This window comes from Hippichthys cyanospilos, chromosome 7 (genome assembly GCF_059441005.1).
Source record: "Hippichthys cyanospilos isolate Australia breed blue-spotted pipefish chromosome 7, RoL_Hcya_1.0, whole genome shotgun sequence".
Taxonomy (NCBI): domain Eukaryota; kingdom Metazoa; phylum Chordata; class Actinopteri; order Syngnathiformes; family Syngnathidae; genus Hippichthys; species Hippichthys cyanospilos.
This window is the reverse complement of record NC_142375.1, coordinates 3,905,693-3,931,311: the sequence shown is the minus strand read 5'-3', so window position 1 is coordinate 3,931,311 and position 25,619 is coordinate 3,905,693. Positions and strand designations below refer to the sequence as shown.

General features: G+C 40.7%; 1 protein-coding gene across 1 annotated transcript in view; it reads right to left on the bottom strand.

Moving 5' to 3' along the window:
* Window positions 1-25,619, bottom strand: part of LOC148420726 (teneurin-3-like) — a 114,682-nt gene that overhangs the window by 75,439 nt on the left and 13,624 nt on the right. The window contains exons 2-7 of the mRNA XM_088418626.1: window positions 13,604-13,871; window positions 6,612-6,785; window positions 5,042-5,106; window positions 1,957-2,076; window positions 1,250-1,330; window positions 1,017-1,141 (exon numbers count right to left, since the gene is read on the bottom strand). Of these exons, the coding sequence (XP_088274752.1) occupies window positions 1,017-1,141; window positions 1,250-1,330; window positions 1,957-2,076; window positions 5,042-5,106; window positions 6,612-6,785; window positions 13,604-13,871 (833 nt within the window). The remainder of the gene's footprint in view (window positions 1-1,016; window positions 1,142-1,249; window positions 1,331-1,956; window positions 2,077-5,041; window positions 5,107-6,611; window positions 6,786-13,603; window positions 13,872-25,619) is intronic.

Here is a 25,619-nt window from a genome sequence, read left to right as displayed (position 1 = left end):
CATTGTTGGGCCTCACTCTAGCGATGTACTGTCCATAGCAGCATCTGATTGGTTAGCCATGCTAATCAGTAGTGAAAGCCAGATATGGCTTTATTCATAAACACAGTCAGACACAAACACAAAAGTGAAAAGGAAGTTGGAAGGTAAGTTTAAAGAGAGTAAGAGACGCTACCAAACTTGGAACCATGAAAAGATTGTCTTAAATCCCTGTTAGCCTTCTAGGCTAAGCTATACTGAGTAAAAAGTGCATGCTGCTAGCTACTTTATTTGCGCCGTCATCGTTCTTTCAACACTGATTGATCACTGTGACAGATATTGAGTAAAATTAAGTTAGTGGTTTCCGGGGAAGCACAATGAAGGAATGATGAAAGAAAAGTATTCTGACACGCGAGTGTGCACCTCTGATTGTGCATGTGGGCGTGCATGTGTGTGTGTGTGTGAGTGGTGGGAGTGAAGGATGCATAAGCCACAGGAGAAGCTTTGCTGTTGATTGAGCGACCTCAAGCAATTTAAATGAAGTGGTGGGGTTTGTATTATTCAAAAACGTTTTCTTTTACTGCAAGAAATACTCCTTGATTCCTTCCTATAAACATTGGCTTTAAAATCAGCTTCCTTGACGACCGATAATCTGTGTCAGCATTGGCCCTGAAAAAAGCACATTGATCGATCTCTACAACTAACCAGGACCTCAAAAGGCCCTCCTCAATGTTTCAAGATAGGTACACAAACAAATGAGTATTTTGGCGGGATTTAGGAAGGCCAGAGTGGCACCTTCTTGACCAGGAATGTTATTTTTTCTGTAAGTAAAAGAGTAGAGTATACACATACATAGATCAAGAAGTCGTTGAATTGATTCCTGCGGATAAATTGGCGCTTAAATGGCATGCAAAATTAGTCAACACTTTAATTTGTCAGTGGGTCAAAGTCTTAATGAAGAGTCAAATAGCGTTGTACATTTTTGTTTTGTTTTGTTTTGTTTTTTTTTTGCTTTGGGTTAAATTTGGAACTGGTTTTACCTGTGTGTGTGAGGGCGGTAATCCTTTGCGTCCATAGACTCCAACAAGAGCTTCTTTCCGCACTGAGATGTTGAATTTCAGGAATCGTGGTCCATCAATGTAAAGCTGTGACCTCCAAAACACACCTACAAAGAGTACAAAAGAATAAAGCCCGAGAGTCATTATCAGCGACTCACAGTGATGTGGTTACATGACATTGTCACAGACCGAGATCATGGGAGAGGGTAATTTACCTGCTGGGACATCCTGAATCGCTCTTCTACCCACATCAACTTCTCCCGTGTCTATAGTGTTATTTTCCAAGGTAATTTTCCCTGCAGAGAAGCAAATAAAGACTATTGAAGCTTCAACAGGTAGATTCAATTGAACTGACGGTATGAAAAAGGTAAGATTCCTATTGAGCAGTATATCTTTAACACAATGAGCTTCATGCCCCGTTTCTCAAATAGAGAGAAACTACATCTCAGTTCAGTGTGATCCCTGTACCCTGATGTGGTGTGACCTTGAAAAGGCTGCACTAAACAAATAGGATGTACAATGCCAAATGGCTACAGGATAAGAAAAAGAGGCACTGATGTTAGTTTTCAAGGTACCATTTTTACTTGGGCAGTAAACCAACATTGAGTGAAACCTGCAGCATGTTTACGCCAGTCTAGACGACGTACCTGACTGACAACCTGTAACATATACCAAGTAATACCACTTTGTTCAATAATTTGGTTTGAGTATTCCAATTGATTATTTAATGTAATTAACCCAATAAATGTGTTGTTTGGCCCAGTCAGTGTGAGGTACACTTGTATAGCATCAAATCAGGCCATTGTTATGACAACAAAAATTTCTGGTTTCATTCATTGCAAAACAAACAAACAAACAAAAATACTGTGTGTGTGTGTGTGTGTGTGTGTGGGGGGGGGGGGGGGGGGGGGGATTATCGCACCATTTTCTGTGGATACCATGAAGGTGGGAGGAGTGGTATCTCTTTCCACACCTCCATTTTCAAATGTTCCATATCCCTCGCTCTCCTGGAGCTGCCAGTTCAGACCAAAGAGGTGCATCGCTGGAGCAAAAAGAGTAAAGTGAGAAAGTGGTGGCAAAGAGCAGGAGAAAGTGAGCTACAAAATGAATAGCAGGCATTTTTAGAGCTATTGATAAATCACACCAGTCCAAAATAAAAATCCAAACCGTTGACCAGACCGTGGTGATAAAATGGTTGGGGACCCCCTCCCTTAGACTAACGTCAATTTCAGATGCTCTGGCTCTTGAAATACACATTGCAGTGGCTGGGGTTTTAAGCTTAACGTTTCAGGTAATGGAGTCACCTAAAACTAAAGGAGACAGTATTTGCATCTGGGCTGATGCTAACCGGGCTAGAGGGTTGGCTATGACTTGCACTATTAGTTGTACTCGCCACATCTACAGTCACTAAATTACTCCGCTCTGACTGACGGACACGTTCCTCTAGCGGGGAAAGTCTCTCTAGTCTATGATATGCCGTCAGTGATCAATGTGGTTGGAGCGCACAAGCATTTTTACGTAAACCAGCAGAGCAAAGCCTGGTTCAAAATAGAAGATTTTATAGATCTTGAACTGACCTCACATGGCATTTTGAAATATCAGTTATGTCAAGGACCAATTACTAATGCAACATGGAAATATTTTGCGAGAGACAGCCTTGCTGGCCTCTACTACACCCGCACGCATGCACACTTGCACGCACATACATGGGCACACACACACACACATATTAAGACACACATGCATGCACACGCACACACACACATTTTTTTTCTGACACACAACTCAGCCTCATTAAATTAGAGCCATGCTGCGCCAGTCTGTTACCCACAACACGTCCTGGTGAGGGCAGGAGCAAAGGGTCATGAGAATGTGCCCTCTAATTGACAAGAGTATCGTGTATATTTCTGCGTGTGTTTTTGTCACTAGAGGAATTGATTCTTACTTGTGGTAACACTCAAACAACATCGGATCTTTGAACACTTTTCGGAAAGTAAAACAACATATTGTGTTCAAAATTAAGGTCAAAGTCAATTTGAAAATGTCACAGAGTCATATGGAGCGAGTAAAATAAGAAATGGATACTACCATAAATACACTTAGACTGTACCTACGCAAGTAGCTCTATGGACAGCTCTAGTGAAAGTAGGTACAGTAGGTGCATATATACGCGCAGTGAATCAAGCGACGTTAAGCATCAGTGATTTCTGTTCCACATGCAAACCTGCATAACACTTATGTGCAACCCTGTCTATGGAAAAAACTTGCACTGCACTGTACAGTAGTGTACAGTACTACTCAGTACTACTGCATTCTTATACATCGATAGGGTTTGTGTTGGTTTTGGTCATATAATGTTTTCTGTACTAATTAACTTGGACCCTTGTATCACTGTCAGGTTCACCTAATAGACATTTGTAAAAAAAAAAAAAAAAAAAAAAAAAAAAACTATAAACAAAGAAGGAGAAAAGGCATTAATTTCTGCTCATGCATGAGGAGAACGGAGAAGGACTGCACAATTACAGATCTCATGCCAATGTTCAATTGCTGATTTTGCCTTAGTGATCAGATTGTTGTTACCTGCTAACATTGGCGCAATTAAGTTATATCGGAAAATATTTTGAGATTATGTATTTTAAATACAAATAAATAGCACTTTCTTAGTAGCGCTTTGTATTTGCACTCTTCACATTCAGAATGTAGGATATATTTTTTGACTGTATATATAAGCTATTAATAAATAGCACTAGTAACCAGCACTTTGTATGTGCAAACTAGGTCCTCTCTGCCTTGCACTTATTAGTACTGTATTTTTCAAATTGTATATAATGTACTGCATATAAAGCGTTTGTGATGGATGTTTTGTGAGTCACTGTTGTTTTGTGTAGTGTCTTCTGGTTTTATATACTATGGACTACAGGTGTATGAATAAATATATTTAGGACTGTCATGTCTTTCAAGAACATCCGAGTATTTATTTTGTATGATTTACTCACATTTAAAAACATAAATAACACATGTATGAATAAATATTTATAGGGCTGTCAAGTTTTTAGTTCAAGGGCATCCGTGAATTTATTTTGATTGATTTACTAACACCTAAAAACTTAAATGAGCTCATAATTAGTCGTGATGCATCAACAAGAAAAAGAGTTTAAAGGCTAAGCGTAAACGAGTGAGACAACCTTCTAAGGGAATCGTTTTTGCTAGCAGCCAGTGAGCAGAGTCATTGTTCCTCCTTTTACAGTTTGCGCAAGTGTGGAGACCGACTAGCCGACAAGACAGGAAAAGTAACGTCGGAACTTTGTGCTATGCTGCATTTTGAAGAAATGACTGTCTTTGTATATATGTATGAGACACATGTCGTGAGAACAGCACACTGACAGTTTCTCCTGTTTTTTGACGGTGCAAACTGCTCAAGGCTGATTATCGACATGTTTGAGCTCTGCCCTTCTTTAAATTTATATTGGTTTGACATTTTTGTGATGTTATCCAAGGACACTGAGAAAAATGTTGCTGCAAATGTATCCACTGCCATCTGCGGATTGAGAACTAGAAGGTATCCAATTTTTCTTTTTTTTTTTCGGTACTATGCAATATGTTTCCTTATGTTGGTGAGAAATGTGCCTACGGAAGGGATAGGGTATGTAATTTGGTCTTGTACATGCTTGTTTGTTATGAAGCTTTTGCTTATAACAGCTTTCATGATAAAACCAATAAAGAGACTTTGAACCCCAAAAACCTGAACCCACATATCCAAAACATGAGTAATTCAGTCACAGAAGATAAGTCCCAGAGAAAAGAAAAGAGTGACATTCAATTTATGTGCTTGGCTGATACCAAGAAAACAAAGTGCAAGCTACAGCCGCAATGAATAAGGAACAATGTAGATGCATAACTCAGAAGTAAAATAATGGATACCAAGGCAAAGTAAGGAACGGCGAAAATGATTTTGAATGTGATCAACTCCCCACTTTAGCATGTTTTAAGTGCAGATAAGGTCTTACCAATGCAGTAACAGAGTAGGATAGAGAGCAGTACGGACAGCCCTACTGCAGTAAGGGCTGTGCACCTAAAAGGGAACACATAACAATGGATGAGTTTTGCAAATGTTTTGGTTTGAGATTTTGGCTTCTCAAGGTAATTTTACACATGTTAATGAGAAATTTGTTTGTAGGATTTCATGCTATTGACTGAATCTGTTACTCAAGTGGCTGAAATAATTTTATGCATGACTATAAATATGCATTTGTGATGTGATGTTCAAGAAAGAACTGGGCCTTTCGAACAGTCTTAACATGCATGAAAAGTAAAGCTTTGCATGCACAAAAGTCCTGCCAAAATCATCAAAACCTTATCATCGTGCATGTTTTTACAAAATAGTTCAGTAGCACCCCATACAGCTTTTTGAGGGAGGCAGCCTCAGTTGCTTAGCGCTGCGAAAATTGTTGGATTACAACTCCTGGGCAATATTGGATTACAACGCCTGCCCTCATTGGTCGACGTAGCACCGGGAGCCATTCACGTCTTGTCGGCCATGAGCTGATTGACATATTGGCTGGCTAGTTGTGTTCAAGCTGTGGACTGTTGACGACAGCATTCTCCGAGTGAAGACGGATAGCAGTGAGGATGAAAGAAAGCACCAATAATCTTTTGTAATAAATTGGATTTTTGAGTGTGTACTCTGTTTCTTTGCTATTATGTTTGGTTAGCTATGGGCTCCACTCGAGGACGACGTCCGAGGGCCGTTACCCCAAGGGCAACTCCAGCCCTCTCTGTTCCCTGACTACGGCCAAGGGACGGAAATGGGAAGGGATAACAGTAAATTTACTGTATAAGGTTTAATATTTAAAGATTTAAGTAAATATGCATACTGTGATCATACTCTCAAATATGTTCAGTAAAAATACTTCTCACATTTAAAAAAGTCATAAAAATTCATGGAGGGGAGGTCCTACTTTTGGATTTCACTTTATGCAGGGGGGTTTAGGTCCCCATTAACTGCAAAAAATGATGGAACGCTGCATTTCGTTATCCGTGTAGTGCACAAAAAAATGTCACATATATGTCTCAATGTACTGAGACTGTAGAATGACTTAAGTTGCGTCAGAACATAGTCCAAAGACACAGATTTGGTAATATTCAATGAGACATAAAGTGCCACCTAGTGGCAACAAAATACGTATCTTCGCATTTTTGTGTACAGTGCCAAGCCCACCCAACAAATACAACAACAAAAATTGTCAGAAATACTTCAAGACTTCGGTCACAAATTATGCTGTATAAAGTAACTTTTCTTTAAAGAGCGCTGCCTATTCAGCATTGCAAAACCTGATTATTTATAGTGACAATAAAAGCTGCAATAACTTGGAACACGTTATGCTATCTTCTCCAGATTTTAGACATTTTTCGAACACATCCAAAGGAAGAAAAAAAAACAATCAGAGTAAAGGAAATAAAATATTGAAAGCATGCAGGATAGTGGCCCTCGGGTACCAGAGTTGCCTCCCCTTACCCTTGAAGTACACTTAACCCTGGTTGGGAAATACTGCTTTAGATCACTAAATGTGAACTTACCTCCATGAGCAATACTTGGAGGATTTTTTAAACTTGAAGGCAGAGCGAGCCAAGGTGTTTCTTGGCAAAGGTCTCGTAGGAGGAGAGTACACTGAGCCTGTTGCCATAGTGTAGCCAGGTCTTGCTGTGGAGAAAAGGGGGGTGGTACCTGTACCTGTCTTGAAAAGAAAGTGCCTAGGGGATGAAAAAGGAAGAAAAAAATGTCACATTATAATGAAAGCTAGAAACACCTCCAAAATCTCCTTTGCTAATATTCCATTATAACAGGCACAGGAAGGAATAGGGGTGGGATCAACTGAAAGTTACAAGTCTCTCACAGAGTATGGGGATAAGCCATACCATTTGACAAATGGAAACTCAGTCCTTGTTTTTGTGGTATTTCAACATATGGATTGCGTCAGTGGCGGTTTGACAGGGTGGCAAAAAAAAAGAAAAAGACATACAAATGCCCGGTAAAAAACAAACAAACAAAGCCCCCAATGCAAAACACAACACTAAAAAACAAAGCCAATCATCAACATGTCTGAATAAAAGCAAACTTACAACACAAAACAAATGCAAAAAAAAAAAAAAAACCTGAGACAAAACAGCTACAAAAATAAAATATGGTGGAAAAATACAAGATACAAGGCCCAGACAAGGCCCGCGCACTCAGGGTTTGCTAATCAGAGCTAGCTGATTGGTTTGCAGACATCTTGAACCTGTCCCTTGCACTAGCCTCTGTGGAGACTGAAGAAATTTGCCAGCAAAGACTCTTGACAACTTCTACAGGTACACAATCCCGTGTCCTCTCCACCTCCATCACAGTCTGGTACGGCAACTGCACGGCACAAGACAGGAAGACTCTCCAGCATGTGATCAAGTCCTCACAGCGCATCTGTGGAGCAGCCTTACCCTCACTACAGGACATTTATCACACCAGGGTTCTAAGGAGAACATGCAACACCATTAAAGACAAGACACACCCACAAAATGATCTGTTTGAAATGCTGCTATCAAGCCACAAGCCATCCAGATTCTCAACAAATTCCTCACAAACTTGTCTGCCTCGTAATGCATGCATAAACAATATCATGCACTAAAATTTTGGACCGTCCGTAACGAACACCATGTTCAAACATAAGGGTGTCCATAAGTGCACTTGGCACTAGGACACCCTGGGCCGCAGTTGAATGGTCGACATTGTGGTTGTATCATCGAATTTGCGGCCGCATGTTTTGAACACTCGGATGAAGTGAGGAGCAGAGCTATCAACTGACCACCGCATGGTGGTGTGTTGGCTCCGATGGCCGGGAGGGTGCCGGTCAGACCTGGCAGACCCAAACGTATCGTAAGGGTCTACAGAATCCCCTGTCAGAAGGGGTTTCAACTACCATGTCCTCAGGCAGAATTTCTCTCACGTTCCGGGGGAGGTGGTGGACATTGAGTCTGAGTGGACCATGTTCCTCCATTGTTGAGGCAGAAGATCAGAGTTGTGGCTGTAAGATGGGCTATAGATTTGTATTAACACAAAAACTGATTTAATTGATTTTTGATTTAATTTTAAGATGTTTGATTAAATAATTGATTAAAACAACTGTTAATTAAAATGTATAACTGAAATAAGAGATTTCCATTATTGGCATTCACGGGAGCAATTAAATGGAAACCATAGTGATGAAAATTACTACAAAAAGCATGCATCGGTCATAGTGTCTCATTAATGACAGTGCTTCAGATGAAAGTTTGGAATTGAAATCATAATCTCTCTAAGGAGGCAGTGTCACAAAATAATAACAAAATAAGCAGGTTACAACAAGGACCTTGTAAATAATACCTGCCTCTAAGCAAGATTTGAAGAGAGATAAGAGGACAAAAATGTTGGGCGATCACACTAAATGGTCTGAAGCATAATGAAGAACACCCATAACAGAGGCAATACACCTAACAATGCGCTGAGTGTTTGCAGTATGTTCTGTGCGGTCTAAAAGTCATCAATCTCATTGAAGGATCAGCCTGTAGGTGTTAACATCCAATTGTTGCGGCCATCAGATTACATTCAAACCACAAGTATGTGAATTCAATTTTTTACAGTAATCTTTTCAGTAAGACTAAGATCTAGCAGTCAGCTAGTTATTTCTGGGTGTATGTATGTATGGTTGCTACCTCTTTAAACTGTGTTTTTTAGATGTTTTAAAAGTAATCTGAGAAATCCTAGATTTTTTCTTGGGCTGGGGAAAAGAGTTGACCAATCCAACTTTAAAAAAAGTTAACTGAAAACATATGCCTCTAAACTCCACCAGAACCATGTTTGCACCACCCCTTTCAAAACATTACCTTTCTTGCAGATGCATGTAGTGTTGCAATGGAGGCCACAAATATAAGACGGACGCTATCAGACGGAAAAGCCAGTTTCATTTGACCATAGGTTGTATTAGAGTATGGCTATTAAAGCATTTATTCATCTAATTGTTTTTGTAGCAAAATCAACACATTTCACGTTTGTAATGGTACTGTGCTGTATAGACTGACTGACTTTATAATTATGTATTTCCAGTTTTCACTTATGAAGACAGATAAAAAACTGCAAACGAATGCCAGGGTCTTCATTTGTGGTTTATCTTGGTGTTACCAACATGCTTGTTGAAATCACTATAAAAAGGCCTCATTCTATGGTTCAAATTCAAATTGGCATCCAGTAACATGTCTATTCGCAGTTCCAAGACCGGCCACTCATCTGCAGTAAGTGTCATCCATGTTTGAGCTAAAGCGAAGGCAACTAAGGTAAGAGCATCATATACAACCAAAGATCCCAACAGACAATGAACAGACTCCGTGCCCTACAGTTACCAACCGTTCCACGCCCATGAGAAAGCTCACCCAACAGATTAATGACATGGCATCCCTACGATGAAGACAGTTTGGAGCTTCCACCGATTGACTCTCAATCAAAGCTTAATAAGGACAGTCTTGCTGTCATAGCTAATCATAATATACTCAAGCAACAAAGAAGTGAAATAAATCCCAAATAAGAAAAGCCGAACTACCCTCTCAATCCATTCAGGTCACCACTTACGCCTTATGGTGCCACCCCAATCAGCGTTTCACGTTCAGAGCAATTTTCTCAGTATATGGCATGACTGAAGCTTATCATTTCGGGCCTTGATGAATTTGACAATAGACCAGAGAATTACAGCGCACGGTACTCTTCATTTACAGGTCCATCAGCTGAGATCCAACAGTGCTGTCCAACAATCAGGCCTCATGACGAAATGGTTAGGGAAGGAGTCAAGCGAATAAGTGAAATGCATATCGGTGTATGTCAACAACCCCATTTTAGCTTTGTGTAAAACATGGGGGGGGGGGGGGGGGGGGGGGGGACTAAATGAATGCTACGCTGCGCCCGAAATAATTGAAAAGTCGTTGTTTGAATGATTAGAGTTTTCCTTAAAAAAAAAAAAAAAAAATGGTATGCTGCGCGAACAATGGGACATGTTATATAAGATTCAAGGTGCCAAGGAAGATGGCTATCTCTCTGGCCTATTTCTCGACACTTCTCACAGTACTGGCCCAATGGTAGAAAACACCCGTACGGACGGCAGGAGAGGTGGCTGTCACATGGCTCTCAGTATAAAGAGGAAAATCATGGCTATTCCTCACCTTCTTTAATATTTTAGCAACTTTATGTGCAAAGAAGTGTAATGATCCATTCATCAAAGCTGCCAAATGCAGTCAAAATGAGCAAAAACTCACTCAAACAAATTAAAAGCCAGCAAATCATTGGCTGTTTCGTCCATGAACAAGGACTTTGATAAGAATTGCATCATAAAACACACCGACTTGAAAATTGCAGATCATTTAGGAAGCAAGGGCTTACAGATCAGGGACCCGATTTCAAATCCACCTCGCTCCAGCCTTCCTGTCTGGAGTTTGCATGTTCCCCCTGAGCCCACGTGAGTTCCCTCCGGGTGCTCCGGCTTCCTCCCACATTCCAAAAAACATGTATAGCTGGTGAAATGGACACTAGATTGTCCTTAGGTGTGATTGGGTGTGTGAATGGTTGTTTGTGTCTGTGTGCCTTCCATTTGGCTGGCAAACAGTTCAGAGGTTTCCCCCGCCTATTGCCCATAGACACCTGGGATTGGCGACCCTAATGAGAAGAAGCGAACACAAAAAAATGAAAGTACCGTAACTAATTCTTCTATCGACCCAACAGCTCATGAGGATGGATGGTGGATGATGTCTATGACGTCTATACCGTCCTCATTGGGTAGACTCCACAAAGTATGATCACAGCGTAGAACCTGCTCTACAACCGTACCTGGTGTTGTCCATAGTATTTCATTATCATGTTTCTGAAGAAACTTGTCGCTGAACTCAGCTGTGAAGGATTTCGCAACCCATCCCTGCGATTGTAGAAGTAAGCTTGCTTTTGCTTAGCAGCTGCGTCCCTTTGTTGAACTTTTATACTGCCATCTTTGATCTAAGTTCTTGGACAAGGCGTGAAGGGTGTTGTAATTCTCCGGCCCATCAACAGCTCAGCAGAACTAATTTCCTTGGACTATGATGGGATAGCTCGTATGTCATCAAAGTAGAGAAGGCCGTCCTCTCTACTTCCTGTTTTAAAATAGCTTTTGCTACCTGTACAGCGTGTTCATTACTTGAATGTGGACTACGTGTCAAATGTGTTGATGTTCTGTACGACTTCTTTTTCACCTGTGAAGGCACAGATCTATGCCTACCTTTTGCCTTTGAGACAGCGGTGATTCAGGGCTATACAAACAAACTTGACTTGTTGCAGACCTGCTGCACAGGAGTCATAAATGTGTAATTTGAAAGAACACATTGTTTTTATTTGTTCTACAGGGCAGTGAACACATGCTCACTAAAGGTGTGTTGCGCCATAAACCAACATGTTTGTTTGTTTTTTGTATTTTAAATAAAAAACAAACATAGAACCATCTTATATCGACCCATTGGTAAGTAACATGTATTTACTACGCTTGAAATTGTAAACCATATAAGAAGAAAATGAAAATTACAAGAAAATGTTAGCACAATAACATAACTGATGAAAAAATTTATGGGAGACAATTTAAGGCAAAACACAAACAGTCTGTGGGTGCACACATACTCACAAAGGAGTCATACACATAAAATGTTAAAAAGCTGCAATTATTGACAATGGGTGACAAAGGTAGCTTCTGGTTACACTGACCATGAACTTAATTTTGACACACAGCCTCATTTCCTTGTAATTTCCATTTTATTCTGACATAGTTTCCAATTTAAAGAGTATTAAATGAATGGTGCTTACGCATGGGTCAATAGAAGATGTGTCCATGTTTGCTTGTTTTTTTTTTTTCTCGAAAAAACAAAACCAAACAAACACGTTTGATTTCCAGTGAAAAAGACTGCTGCTAATGCGGCCAACTTTTAGTTGTACTAGCAGCATCCCTGGTGGTCTGAATGAGTTGCTATGGAGCAACACACAATTCTCGAGTTACGCATTTTGTGACTCCGGACTGTAGCAAAAGTAACATACAGCCAACCCAGGGGGGCAAGTGTTTACAGATCACCCTAATTACAGATCTACCTGTATGTATGCATTCACCTTACAAATCAGCATCCACATTTGTGACTCTCATCACGAATTTGTGGATTCTCTATTCACATCTGTAACTTCAGGGGCGAATTTGTGGATTTTTGTTGCGCATTTGTGACTCTCGTTATGCATTTGTGACTTCCGTGGCACATTTGCGGATTTTTGTTGCGTATTAGTGACTTTTGCTACAATTCTGACCCCATATGTTCCGTGTACTAAGTTCTGCCTTGCAATGAAGTAATCATAGAACTTCTTGAACATTATGTCATATTCCCTTTTGTGTCCATCGTCATCAAACTTAAAGGAATTGAATATATTTTTCACTTCACTACCCATGGCATAAATCAGGCAACAGACCTGGACCTCGCTGTCCTCTCTGTTCAATTTCGGCAGCATCCAATGCATCAAAACAGCTGCATGCCAGCAAAAATTACGGTATTCCCTGTCCTTTAAATGTTGCCTATCATATCTTTTATTTTTTGCATATCTTATCTACAGTATGCCCTGCTTTAACACAAGGTCCCTAGTGTTCAGACTGAGAAACCACAGCCAGAAAACCAGGGCTTTCAGTATGTACTCAACCTGACACAAGACTCACTAAAATTGAATATGCCGCTCAAAGATGTAGTTACCTGGATGACCGTTGATTTTTTGAGGTGCAATGATTTGGCACTGACAGACAACTCAGACTAGACTAAAACCTAAATTTTTTTTATTATGATAAGCTATGCTAGATAAACTAAGCTAATTCCATGCGAATATATCACCAGCCTGAAAATCGATATGAAGTTGCAAACACTACTCTTGCATCTGTAACTTTTCTAAGGAGGATTTGTATGAGAATGACCCGCTTGTATACACACACACACCACGGTGGCACGGCTACTATGTCAAATTCATCAAGTGATGTCAGTGATGTCTGCAACAAGTCAAGGACACATTTGAGTGTTCAATATACCTACCATACATGTTTTTGAAATGTGGAAGGAAACTGGAGTACTTGAAGAAAACCCATACAGGCATGGGAAGAACATGCAAACTCCACAAAGCAGGGAGTCAGAAGCTAAAGCTAAAATGGGGTTGTTGACATAGCTTCGCCAGAAGCGAACATGTGACATCTGCACAGTGAGTCAGTTCTAACCAGTCTGCCACCATTCTGCCCTGCTGTTAGTGTTTTTGTTTTGTTTTTTTTAAATTCTGTGCACCTCATTACGGTCCTTAAAAACTGTTTGTAGTAAGAATGGTGTTGAATAGATCTTTTATTTAATATATGGTGTTCACTACAAACAGAAAAGAGAACAAACCACGATTCACTTAATGTAATTTTATATAAAATGACACGTGTGAAGACATAAAACTTTGTCGACATTGCATAGCTTTTCAGTTGCATAAACCAAATGTTATTTACCTTGTTTCCAGAGGCACATTGCTACCCAGCACCCAGCTGTCTTGCAGCGGGACGCTCTCTGGGGGTCTGGTCTGCAGCTCGGCAAGCGATTGGCCGGCCACAGGGGCCGAGCTTCGAGTAGGAGGAGTTAGTTGTTGTGTCGAAGTCAGCGATTGACCAGGGTAATGTGTGGAGCCCAGTGACTGGTTGAGCGCTGTTATGGAGGACTGCTGATGATATGGGGGTGCCACAGGAAGCAGAGTAGAACTGTTGTGATTGGATGGTTGCTCTGGAAACATGAGAAAGAAATATGTGTTTGAATTTCCTGGCTAACAGCCAATCAGAGTGCTTTGCACAGGCACCACTTTGCCCACAGAGGTGGGCTGATCTCATGTCTCTTGGTTGCAACGTTCCTGGCAACTGCAACCCTAAGTTATTTCCTCACTGCCAACTCCATTGTCTTCAGGATCAGGCATTGAAGCGCTACCACTGGCTAGTATGAATTGAGGAACATATTCAGTACATATTTGCTTTAATAAAGTTTGAGTATTGGAGTTTCACTGAGCATCTCTGAAGTACTTCATCATAAAAAAAAAAAAAAAAAGAGTAGAACATAGTTACACTGAAGTTTTTTAATTACACTTCTATTTCTCAAATGCATAACTTTGCCACATGATCAAAACTGTTTCATGGTTCTTCATAGTTTTCATTAAATGCATTCAGCAGGATGCATTTCCAGATATGCACTGTGTGTGTTGGGCATGGAGGTGCTTGGGACGGACCGTTACGCTCATATTTGTATTTGCAAAATTAAGAAATATTTTATTACTGGGCTTTATTTTAATCCCACTTGAAATAAATGATAAATGCAAACTGTGTATTTAACAGTTACATGTGTCAATAAGTGTTGCCAAAGGAAGGCAACACTTATTGTTGACACGTAACTGTGAAAAACAGAGGTCTTTGTCAAAAGTGACAACATTGAGGAAGGATCGTCTCATTTCCCCAAAACAATTCTATTGTCTCACTTCTCTCTCCTTTGTTAAATCTCCTCATTCCTCGATGAAAATTCTAGTGGGAGGTACAAGGATGTAAACTGCGGAGCAAGCAGCATTTGTGCATTTGTAGACATGACATGGGCCAATTGGTTCCTTGTAGGTCGCTTGCAAGTGCTGCTACCTCTTGCCACACAGGAACAGACATGCATCTCAGAATGCTTTGCTCTGAGGTATGGACAGGCAAAAAATTCCCTCAAAAAGTAAATCAAAACAAACATCTCTTAAAACTTAATTCTAAGCATTGCTTTTTACTTAAGGTCTGTTGCCGACTGTAAAATGAATGTGTTGAGCAAGATTCCGTACATTTACAGTATGTATTTCAATTCATGAAATCAGGACTGTGGACCCCACAACAATGAGGTCCCAGCAATGATCAACAATCTTTATGAAGCTAAAGTAAGTCATCAAAATGTTTTACATTATCACTCCAAACACATTCTACTAGTGTACTAGTTTGGTGGACTAACTTGCAGCATCTGTATTGAAACGGTTCATGAGGTCGACAGAAACTGCAAGAGGAGGAGCCTTTGCCAGTTCCAAAACGATCTAGTCTGAAAACCATTCTTCTTGTATCAGGAACCTTGTGTTCTGTCCGGCCCTCGATCATGAACAAGACCCCAAGATATGTGAACGACTCTACTTGGGGGAGGACTTTATTCCAGACCTAGAGAGGGCAGTCCACTCTTTTCTGATTGAGGGCCATTTTGTCAGATTTTGAGGTGCTGATTTTCATTGAAGCACCCTCACATGTGGATGTGACAAATTTCGAGTGACAAGTAGAGGATTAGATTGTGGTGTCCACCATGTCAGCTGCCATGCTTCTTTGATTTTGCCTATTTTTACAAATGATCTCTCTAGTTTTAACAGTTTTCTATGACGATGTATGCTGATAACTATCATTCAAACAGAAAGTCCGTAATATAAAGAGGATGTTACTAAATGAAATGGATTGAACCTCTCTTTGGAGCAAGTGCATGAATCCGATATTTTAGGAATGACGATAAACGAACTGAACTGGTCTAGTCATATAAATAAGACTGTGGTCAAAATAAGTAGGGCTTTAGTCTACTGTTAAAGGATGTGCCTATTTTATGATGGAGCCTTCAGTACAACAGGCACTTAAGTCAGTGCTATTCAATCTCTACTGTGGCTCTGGTTTGGCAATGCACTCCAAAATAAAGATATCTATATACTTTAGATAGGACAGAACAAGGCAGCTTGTCTCGCCCTACGTGGTCCAGCATCTACTAGTGTGAACTTTATGCATCAATCTTTGTCATGGTTTACTTTGAAGTTGGTTCCATATAAGGTTGATAAACAATCTTCTTGTATTCATTTACCATCACAAGAAACATCAAGTGTTACAGTCTAAAGTGCTTTTAGTCTGTGATAGGCATGATCATTCCACAAGAAAGCAGGTGAAAAATGACATAATTGTTCCTGTGTGTGTAGAACATGTGCAATGCAGAGAATAGTGTTGTACATCGCAGCTACTCACTGGCATAAATTACCTGTACCATAAAGGTAAGAATAACATGCTTTAATAATAATAATAATAATAATAATAATAATACATTTTATCTGATAAGTGCTTTTCAAGATATTCAAAGTCACTTTACATAAGAAAGAACATCAAACGGCTATAAACGAAGTACACATTAAACACAAGAGACTAAGTCAAACATTAAAAGCAATTTTAAAAAGCTGTGAGGTTTGCATCAGAAGAAAGGATTGAGTAGGATGGATTGTGGCAATGGAGCACGTCAGTGAGGTAGAAGGGGTCTGGTTATGGAGGGCTTTGTGTGTGAGGAGGAGGATTTTGAACTGAATACACTTTGGAACTGGAAGCCAGTGGAGGTTCTGGAGAACGGGAGTGATGTGATCACAGGTGTGGGTGTGGGGGAGCAGACGTGCAGCAGAGTTTTGGATGTACTGTAATTTATTTAGAGTTTTGGAGTTAGAGGATGCTGTTGCAGAAGTCAATTCTTGAAGTGATGAAGGTGTGACTGAGGGTTTCAGTGGCAGAGAAGGAGAGTGATGTGCGGAGTTTCTGCTAGGTTCTTGGTGCGAAAGAAGGTAGTTCTGGTGATTCGGTTTACATGATGTAAAAAGGAGAGGTTATTGTCAAAGATAACTCAGAGGTTGCGAATAAGGATTGATGGTCCTTATTCTTATTATTTGATGGTCCGTGTAGAGTTGTCCAAGTTGAGATGGAAACTGTCTGCAGTTTTAGTGATGGATTTGGGGCCAATAATGATTAGATCTGATTTGTCACAGTTGAATTTGAGGAAGGTTGTCTGCATCCAGGATTGGATGTCAGTGAGACAGTGAGAGAGAGTGGAGTGAATGGCTGGGGAGATGGAGTTGGTGGAGATATAAAGCTGGACATAATCAGTATAACAGTGGAAATGGAGACCATGGTGACAAATGATGTTGCCAAGGGGGAGCAGGTAAAGTATAAAGAGAAGGACCAAGAACAGAGCCCTGGGGGACGCTTTGAGTCAGAGGAGCAATAGAGGAGGTGCAGTTGTTGATGTGGATGAATTGTTGTTGGTCTGTGAGGTATGACTTGAGCCAGGAGAGTGCAGTGCCAGTGATACTGAGGGAGGACTCAAGGCGGGAGAGGAGAATAGTGAGGTTCAGAGGATGAGGATCGTGAGGTGGCCGGAGTCTGGAGAGAGGAGGATGTCGTTGGTGACTTTCAGGAGGGCAGTTTCAGTGCTGTGTTGAGAAAGGAATCCAAATTGAAATGGTTCAAACAGGTCATTTGAGCAGAGGTGGGCTTTGAGTTGTATGGTGACAGTACGCTCCGGTATTTTGGACAGAAAGCGAAGATTGGAGATGGGCTGGTAGTTTGACATGATGTCAGGGTTGAGTCCGGGGTTTTGATGATGTTGATGATTTCTGTGATGAGTGTGGAGATGGCTCGTAGAGAGTCATTGATAAGATGAGATGGGATGGGATCCAGGATGCATGTAGAGGTTTTCATGCCTGACATGATTTTGAGAAGCTCCCCAGGTGAGATGGGAGAGAACAGACAGAGACTGGTAGGTGAGAAGAGGTGGAGCAGGTAAGGGAATGAGGGTGCAGGCCGTGCGGGCAGGAGTGGATGGAGGACAAGTTGTTTTAAATGGTGTCGATTTTTGTTTGAAAGAAAGAAAGAAAGAAAGAAAGAAAGAAAGAAAGAAAGAAAGAAAGAAAGAAAGAAAGAAAGAAAGAAAGAAAGGAATTGCATTTGTCTGTGGTAATTGAGTTGAACGCAATGTCACTGGGCTTGAGGAGTTTTGTTTATTGTCGAAAACAGCGCTTTAGGGTTTGGTGGTTGCTTTGGTGGAGCCAGAGTATATGAGGTGAGAGTAGAAGGTGGACCGGGCAGTACTGAGAGCATACTTGTACTGCTAAAGGTAGTCTGTATAGGCTTGTAGATGGACAATTAACTCGGATTTCTTGTGAAGTATTTCAAGCTGTCGGTTCCGTGATTTCATTTTGTGCAGTTCAGGAGTATACCGGGGGCAGTGTTGGTGAAAGACAGTTCTTGTTTTGATGGGTGCAACTTGATTAAGACACGAGTGGAGTGTTTCGTTGTTAAATTTGGTGAGTTCAGAGGGATTGTCAGTTAATGAAAGCAGATATTTTGAGAGAGGTAGAAAGAGCAGAAGGGAGGATGGATTTGAGGTTTCTGAAGATATTGCCTGTTTATCCTTAGCAGTGGAAATGGGGATGACAATGTCCGTGATAATTACCAGGTAGTCTGAGATATTGAGGTTGAAGCTGGAGAGGTTGTGGGTGGGGAAATTGACGTGTTGAGTGAAGTTGAAGCAAAGTAGCAGTTTCAGAAAGTCAGTGACAGATTCACAGTCAGTGTCGATATGGATGTTGAAATCTCCCAGAAGGAGAGAGGAAGGTGAGATGGCAGATAACTGGGTGAGATAGTCAGCAAAATCAGACAGGGAGGAGGGGTTTTGTTTGGGAGGGCAGTAGATTATGGCAGTGATCAGAGGAGCGGGACCAGACAGTTTGAAAGTGAGGTGTTCGAAGGCGCGAGCACAGTGCTTCTCTCTGTAATATAGTTTTTGTTTTTCATGGAAAAAAAAAAATCTGCATTGCACTGAGAGCAAAATGGGTGAGGTACTAAGTAGCGAGGGATTACCGTATGTGGGTAATATGTGGGCATCAATTAATTTGGAGTTTACCTACGTTGTTTTGTGTTTTATATTGCTTTGTTTTATTTTGTTTTGTGGACATGTTGTAGTTTTGTGTTTTGTTTAATATGGACAATTTGCTTTCTGCTCTTCCTGATTAGCTCATTTAATTCATGTGCATGTGTGAGAGGGCAAGGATCGTTTTGGTGTCACCGCTTTCCTACTGAATGGATTCTATTTAGTAAAAAGGCAGAAAACATATTTATCATCTCTTCAACGTGATTGGGACTCGAAATAGGGACAAGCCACTTTTAATGCTGATGCAATCACCAGATCCGTGACAGTCAAAATCCTTTCCTTATCAGCAGAGTGAAATGTTAAATTTACGATCAAAGCCGCGTGGCTTTCATGCATCATGCAAATTTTACAAGACTGAATTGAATGAGGACGGGCAGATTGAATTCCCTCCATTGTTTGGATTTGTGCGTCCTGTGCTGGGTTTGACATTCCAGGACAGGCTGCATGGTGACGTCATGGTACTGTGTGCCAACAAGACAGAATAGAAGCCGACAGGAAGCAAATCGTTTTCTTTTTCACTTAACTAATGTTGATTTGGGGACGATTTAAAAGGGTAAATGAGAATTTGCCCTATTCTTTCTCTTAGTGATGCAGAAACATTAATTCATGCATTTGTCACGTCGCGCCTAGACTATTGTAACGTTTTGTTTTCTGGACTTCCCATGTCCTACATTAAAAGCCTGCAGTCTGTACAGAATGCAGCAGCGAGACTATTGACAAGGACGAGAAAGTTCGATCATATTACTCCGATTCTAGCTGACCTGCATTGGCTACCAATACACGTGAGATGTGATTTTAAGGTGCTGTTAATTACTTATAAAATTTTACACGGTTTAGCTCCTTCCTATCTCGTCGACTTAGTATCACCATATGTCCCGTCCCGACAACTTTGATCACAAAATGTCGGTTTGCTATCGACCCCACGGGCTAAAAAGAAGTCGGGATCAAGGGCATTTTCCATTCGCGTGCCAGTACTATGGAATGCCCTACCTATGGAAGTTCGCGCAGCCACCTCAGTAGAAATCTTTAAATCCCGACTAAAACACATTTATATTCAAAAGCATTTAGTTAATTGAGCCTGTCTGCAGCTTTCTTCTTTTTTTCCTGCCCCCCTCTTCCGGCTGGGAGAGGGGGCTAGCTAGATGGTGAGGGTTGACTTGACCGCCTCCAATGGGCCCTGCGCTGATCGACCATCGCGGGTTAGGAGATGGGGCGTCTGCAGTCCACCTGGTTGGAATGTGGGATGGTTCCTGCCCAATGGCTTTGCCTGCTGTCAAGACATCACTGCACTATATAGCACAATATGTTTTCTGTCATTTATATTATTTATGTGTATGTCTGTATTTGGTACATGCAGCATCCACTTCAACCTGTGGACCTGGAAGGGGGCTCCTCCCACCTGTGGTCCCTTCTGGAGGTTTCTGATTTTCCCCTAATTGGGGTTTTTGAGTTTTTCCTTCCCCTTCTGGGAGCTTTGACAGGGGATGCTGTTGTGTACCTTACACTGAAAGGATGTCTCTGTACGACTTCTTTTTTGAAGGAGGTCTCCATATGACCTCTTTTCATCTGTGAAGCCCTTTGAGACTTCGGTGATTTAGGGCTATACAAATAAAATTTGATTGATTGATTGAGAATCCCAATTCTTACCGTATGTGAATCATTTTTTTTTACACACCCCTCACAATCAATCAGTCTTGTCGTTCTTCTTAAATTGACTATTTAAATCTCAGCACATACCCCTTCCATCATCTAAATTCTCACTGTTTACAGCTAAAAATCCCACTTACAACTGTATCTTGCTAATAAGATGACGCTCCTTGCAGAATACACACTGTACAGAGGTAAATGGTGGGCGGGGGTGTGGCAATGTGAACGTCGAAATTGGGGTTGAACAGTTCCTTACAAAAACTCAAGTCTCATCTTACACAGTGAAGAGAAGCTCAAAAACGCTTAGTTCATTCATGAAAGTTACATCACTAATTCCTGCTCATTATTGTGCGGTCAGTACTAGCCCGTCCAGATCAGAGATAACTATAGGATCCTTATTTATCGATATCACTTAGGTACTGCTCCTGTACCACCCATGCAGAATAAACGCATGCCCATATACTCGTCGCGGTCAGCGGTGTACTAGGACGACATCATATAAGGGGCAGCCGCATAGTGAGAGGCAGGATTTTAGGACGACAAGTGTCTTAATTCTGAGTTAGAAATATAGCCACCAAAATAATTCATGTTTCATAAGAAATTGAATTTCATTTGGGCCAAAAATGCTCTAAAATCATTTACATCCCGACAAGACAACTAAAATGCAATGCTACAGGCCCTTTTAAGTAAAGCAAATATGATTTTCTAAAGATGAAATGAAGTAATTTAATATGAAGTGAAATTGTGTTTTAGTACTTGATTATTTGAATTTTCAGTAGACTATCCAAATACCAAAATATTAGATAGCTGCGGCCCTAGTCATGGATCAGTTCATGTTTCTTTTTTGCCTAGAGCAAAGTAAGAAATTGAACAAAATTCTCCCTGATAAGTGGGCAGACACATGAGCAACAACTACCTTTCAAGTACGACAAGAGCACAAATGAGCCATAAGGAAAGATCATTTTTGAGACTGGCTTTTGTGAATACTTCCAAATTATTATTTTGTAAAGAGTGAAAACTTTTTGTAACGATAACTTTTGACGTCAGTCTGCCAAAAATTAATTTATGACCCTGATGGAAATAGAACATAGTATGCACCATGACCAAGCTTTCACACATTGTTGTGTGATCTGCAAGTAACAGTTCCTGTCATAGAAATGTCGGCTGAAAATACTGTCACATTGATAAACCAGGTCAGACATGCCTGTAAGTGTACACATACACAGAAACACGCACACATGCACTCACTTGCTCGATCAATCTCACTCTTGCACGTTGTCCAAGATACTTGCTCATTGTGTTCTAAGAGAATGCTCAACTTTTGCCAGAGGGCTGACAGTGACCTCCAAGTTGCATCCCTGTCACAATACAGTGACAGCGTGGCTGTGTGTGTGTGTGTGTGTGTGTTTGTGTCATTTGCTGACCTCACAAGAGGTCCACGTGTTCCCCTGGACATGGTCTACTCTTATTATACCATTGCAAGACAGTGGAATACGAGCTATCATTTTGCAACTTATATTGACAAAGCAGTAAATATCTAGTAAAAATTTGAAGTCATTAGTAGACTACACTACTACATTGGTACACTAGACTAGACAATATGGATGGATGGATGGATGGATGGATGGATGGATGGATGGATGGATGGATGGATGGATGGATGGATGGATGGATGGATGGATGGATAGATAGATAGATAGATAGATAGATAGATAGATAGATAGATAGATAGATAGATAGATAGATAGATAGATAGATAGATAGACATGCTGTGTGATTGGCTGAGAACCAGGCAAGGGTGTCTCCCACCTACTGCCTGAAGACGGTTGGGTTAGGCACAAGCACGCCGTGCTGGCAGTAGGTGGGAGACACCATGGACTGAATGTCTGCCTATCACAGAGCATACAGAGACAAACAGCCATTCACACTCACACTTAAGGGCAATTCGGAGTGTCTATTACACCTACCATGCATGCTTGTGGAATGTGGGAGGAGAGCGGAGTGCCTGGAGAAGACCCATGCAAGAAGGAGGGGAACATCCAAACTCCACACAGAAAGCCCGGGTGATCGGGGGATGTGCTTAATCAAGGTCTCAATGTGACCCAAGAAACCCTTTTTAAGGCTTGCATAAATAACAGCATTGACTGTACAACAAATCTCAATTTTTATTTTTTGCTGATACAAACACAACACAGTGACTATATGAGCTGTGTATGGAAAAATGTTAAGCGTCATAAAAACTACAAGAAACGAAAGAATTTTTAATGTTTATTTTTCAACATTGTCCCGCATCAAGCATGGAACACTTGATCCGACAGCGCTGAAGCGCCTTTATCCCAATACATCAGCGCTTCTTATACTCGATGCTCGAAACATTTCATACACCCTCTTTGCTTGCATCTTGGATATGCCATCCAGACATGAATGTTAATTTGAATACTCCCAAAATACATTTTATTATATTTGTCAAGCACAAGTGTTCTAAGTGTTCTGAGGCCTTGGCTACATGTAACCAGAGCTATCTAAACCTTGATAATTCCCCCTTCTTCATGTGCAACGAAATTCCTTCCATATAGCTTTGCTTATTAAAAAAAACAAAAAACTGATACACGAATCCGCATAGTGTGGGTTTCTTTATTTACATGTACGCAAAGTCGCTAAGCGGCAGTAGTTCTGTTTCATTTTGTCCAATCAAAAGGAACAAAAAGAACTTCACCGGTGTCGGTGCCTTTGGCAAGAGATAGAGGGATGATGAGGGATGAGGGATGCAAGCAAGGATCCGGAGAATTTGACAAATGTCCACTTTGAGTTTTTAGAGACTTTTTTTGTTTATAAAAAAAAAACCTGGGACCGTAGGGCCAACTGGAGACATTTATTGTCTCCATGAACACCCACTACCTGTAGGCCTGTTGTGAGTACGATAGTGTGAGGCCGTCAACACACTAAGATGGTCAGAACTTGTCATATACTGTCAGCTTGGTGTGGTTAAACACTGTCAGAACGTCGGAGTTCATTGGGGCGTCTGAAAAGAGGTTCGGGACGATTCATCATGTTGAATCGAGTCGGTTTCGTCGGAACAACCTTCACTTAGCTAGTGAAATAGCGCGCAAGACGAGCTAGGTTTATTTTGCAGCACTTTATACTCGGTGCAGCTTTCCCAGGCAGTCAGCTGATATTCTTACCATACTATAGGTGGCAGTAAACTGAGTCTACAGCATACAAGCAACACTACTCTATAACAAAGGTAGAGAATCCTAGCAGATTCAAATAATCTAAATCCTTCAAAGGTTTTTTTTAACAGACTCTTCATCTATCCCCAGCGTGCATGCTCGCCAGGAGTTATTTAGAAATATTTAGGTCATGGTCGTCTTTCAGTCAAATTCCAAAGGTGATTGTTCCGGCGAACTTCCGTAAGCAATATTTTGTTCGCCATGTTTTCCGCGCAGAATAAATTCCGGAAGGAAGTGGTTGCCGAAATTATGTCATTTTGACGAGTGGAGCTCGCGGATGTGTCAGGGATGAACCAAGTTTAAGTGATGAATCCTGAAAAAAAGTGTTGCAATAGTCAAAACCTTTACAATACACATTTTCTTATCTTGTTTTTGGCGTTTGACATAAAGGCTACCTGGACAGAAGAGCATAAGGAGATCCTTCGTTAGTGAAAATAAAAGCAGTCTGTTTATTTGTGAATAAATACAGCTACAGACGTGACATCAGGCATCACACATTGCATTGCACCAAATGTACACCACGCAGTAGGAACAGTGATCATCACCACAGATGGCACGGACGAGCACTACATCAAACACATGCGCAAAAGGTACGTAGTAGTTAACGTCGCTGCAGTGTGTTCATAGTGATTTTTCTGAGCTGACCTGCCTAAGTAATAGGCTGACGCTGCAGGGGACCACACGGCCCAACGTTGGGTTGGCCGATCCCACTCTTGAGATTAACTGTTTAAAGCCAATTGTAATTGTGAAAAGATAAAAAAAAAAAATAACATTTTTTGAAACTGCACAATGCTTTCTTAACCCTTGGGGGCTTGTGAAAAACATAGTAAACTTTTTTTTTTTTTACATGACATAATTAGAGCACTGAATACGTCAATAAGTCATAGCAACAGAATTTGTTTATGCATGCCCAGTTTTTGACAAGGGCAGTTTATATCTAGAGTACAACACATCACCATCAAATGGCTCTGCTTTTGAGATGTCATAACAAAGGCACTGATGATTTTTTTTCTTACTTTCAACTACTCAAAATATTTTCTGCCATTAAACATATCTATACAAATCTAGATATTAAAAAAAATGCATAGCCTTTATGGACAATAATAGCAGAATTATGCTAATACCAAAATAAAATAAAATTGAAAAATACATTTGAAAATTTTAAAATAAAGTTTTTCTAAGCACTACAAACATTTGCATTCAATAACATTTATTTTCAATCATTCATCAATCATCATTCATTTATCCATCAATAATCCATCCATCCATCCACCCATTATCTAGAGCCGCTTAACCTCACAGGCTTGCTGGTGCCTATCCCAGCTGGTTTAGGGCAGTAGGAAGAGGACACCCTGAACTGGGTGCCAGCCAATTGTAGGGCACACAGAGACGAACAACTGTTCATGCACCCAATCACACCTAAGGACAATTTAGTATGTCCTATACACTTGACATGCATGTTTTTGGAATGTGGGAGGAAGCCGGAGTGAAACCACGCAAACTCGGGGAGAACATACAATCGCTACACAGGAAGGCAGGAGCGAGGTGGATTTGAACTCATGAACTCTTTGAACTGTGAGGTGCAAGTGCTATTCACGGCACCAACGAGTCGCCCCATTTTCAATGAGAGGACCAATAATAGTTGATGCTGACACAAAAATCACTAGGCAATTTATTTATTTATTTATTTATTTATTTATTTATTTATGTTTATCAGCCCTGCCCACCAGTCATTAGGCAAGTTTTTCTAAAGGCCTGCCCTCTTACCTGCAGACTACAGTCGTGCACAAAGTTTTTATTGGTCGCTTGAAAACACCCTCATTCAATAGGATTAATATTCAAACAAATTGACGAATAGTTGATGCTTACGCTTCAGTCACTA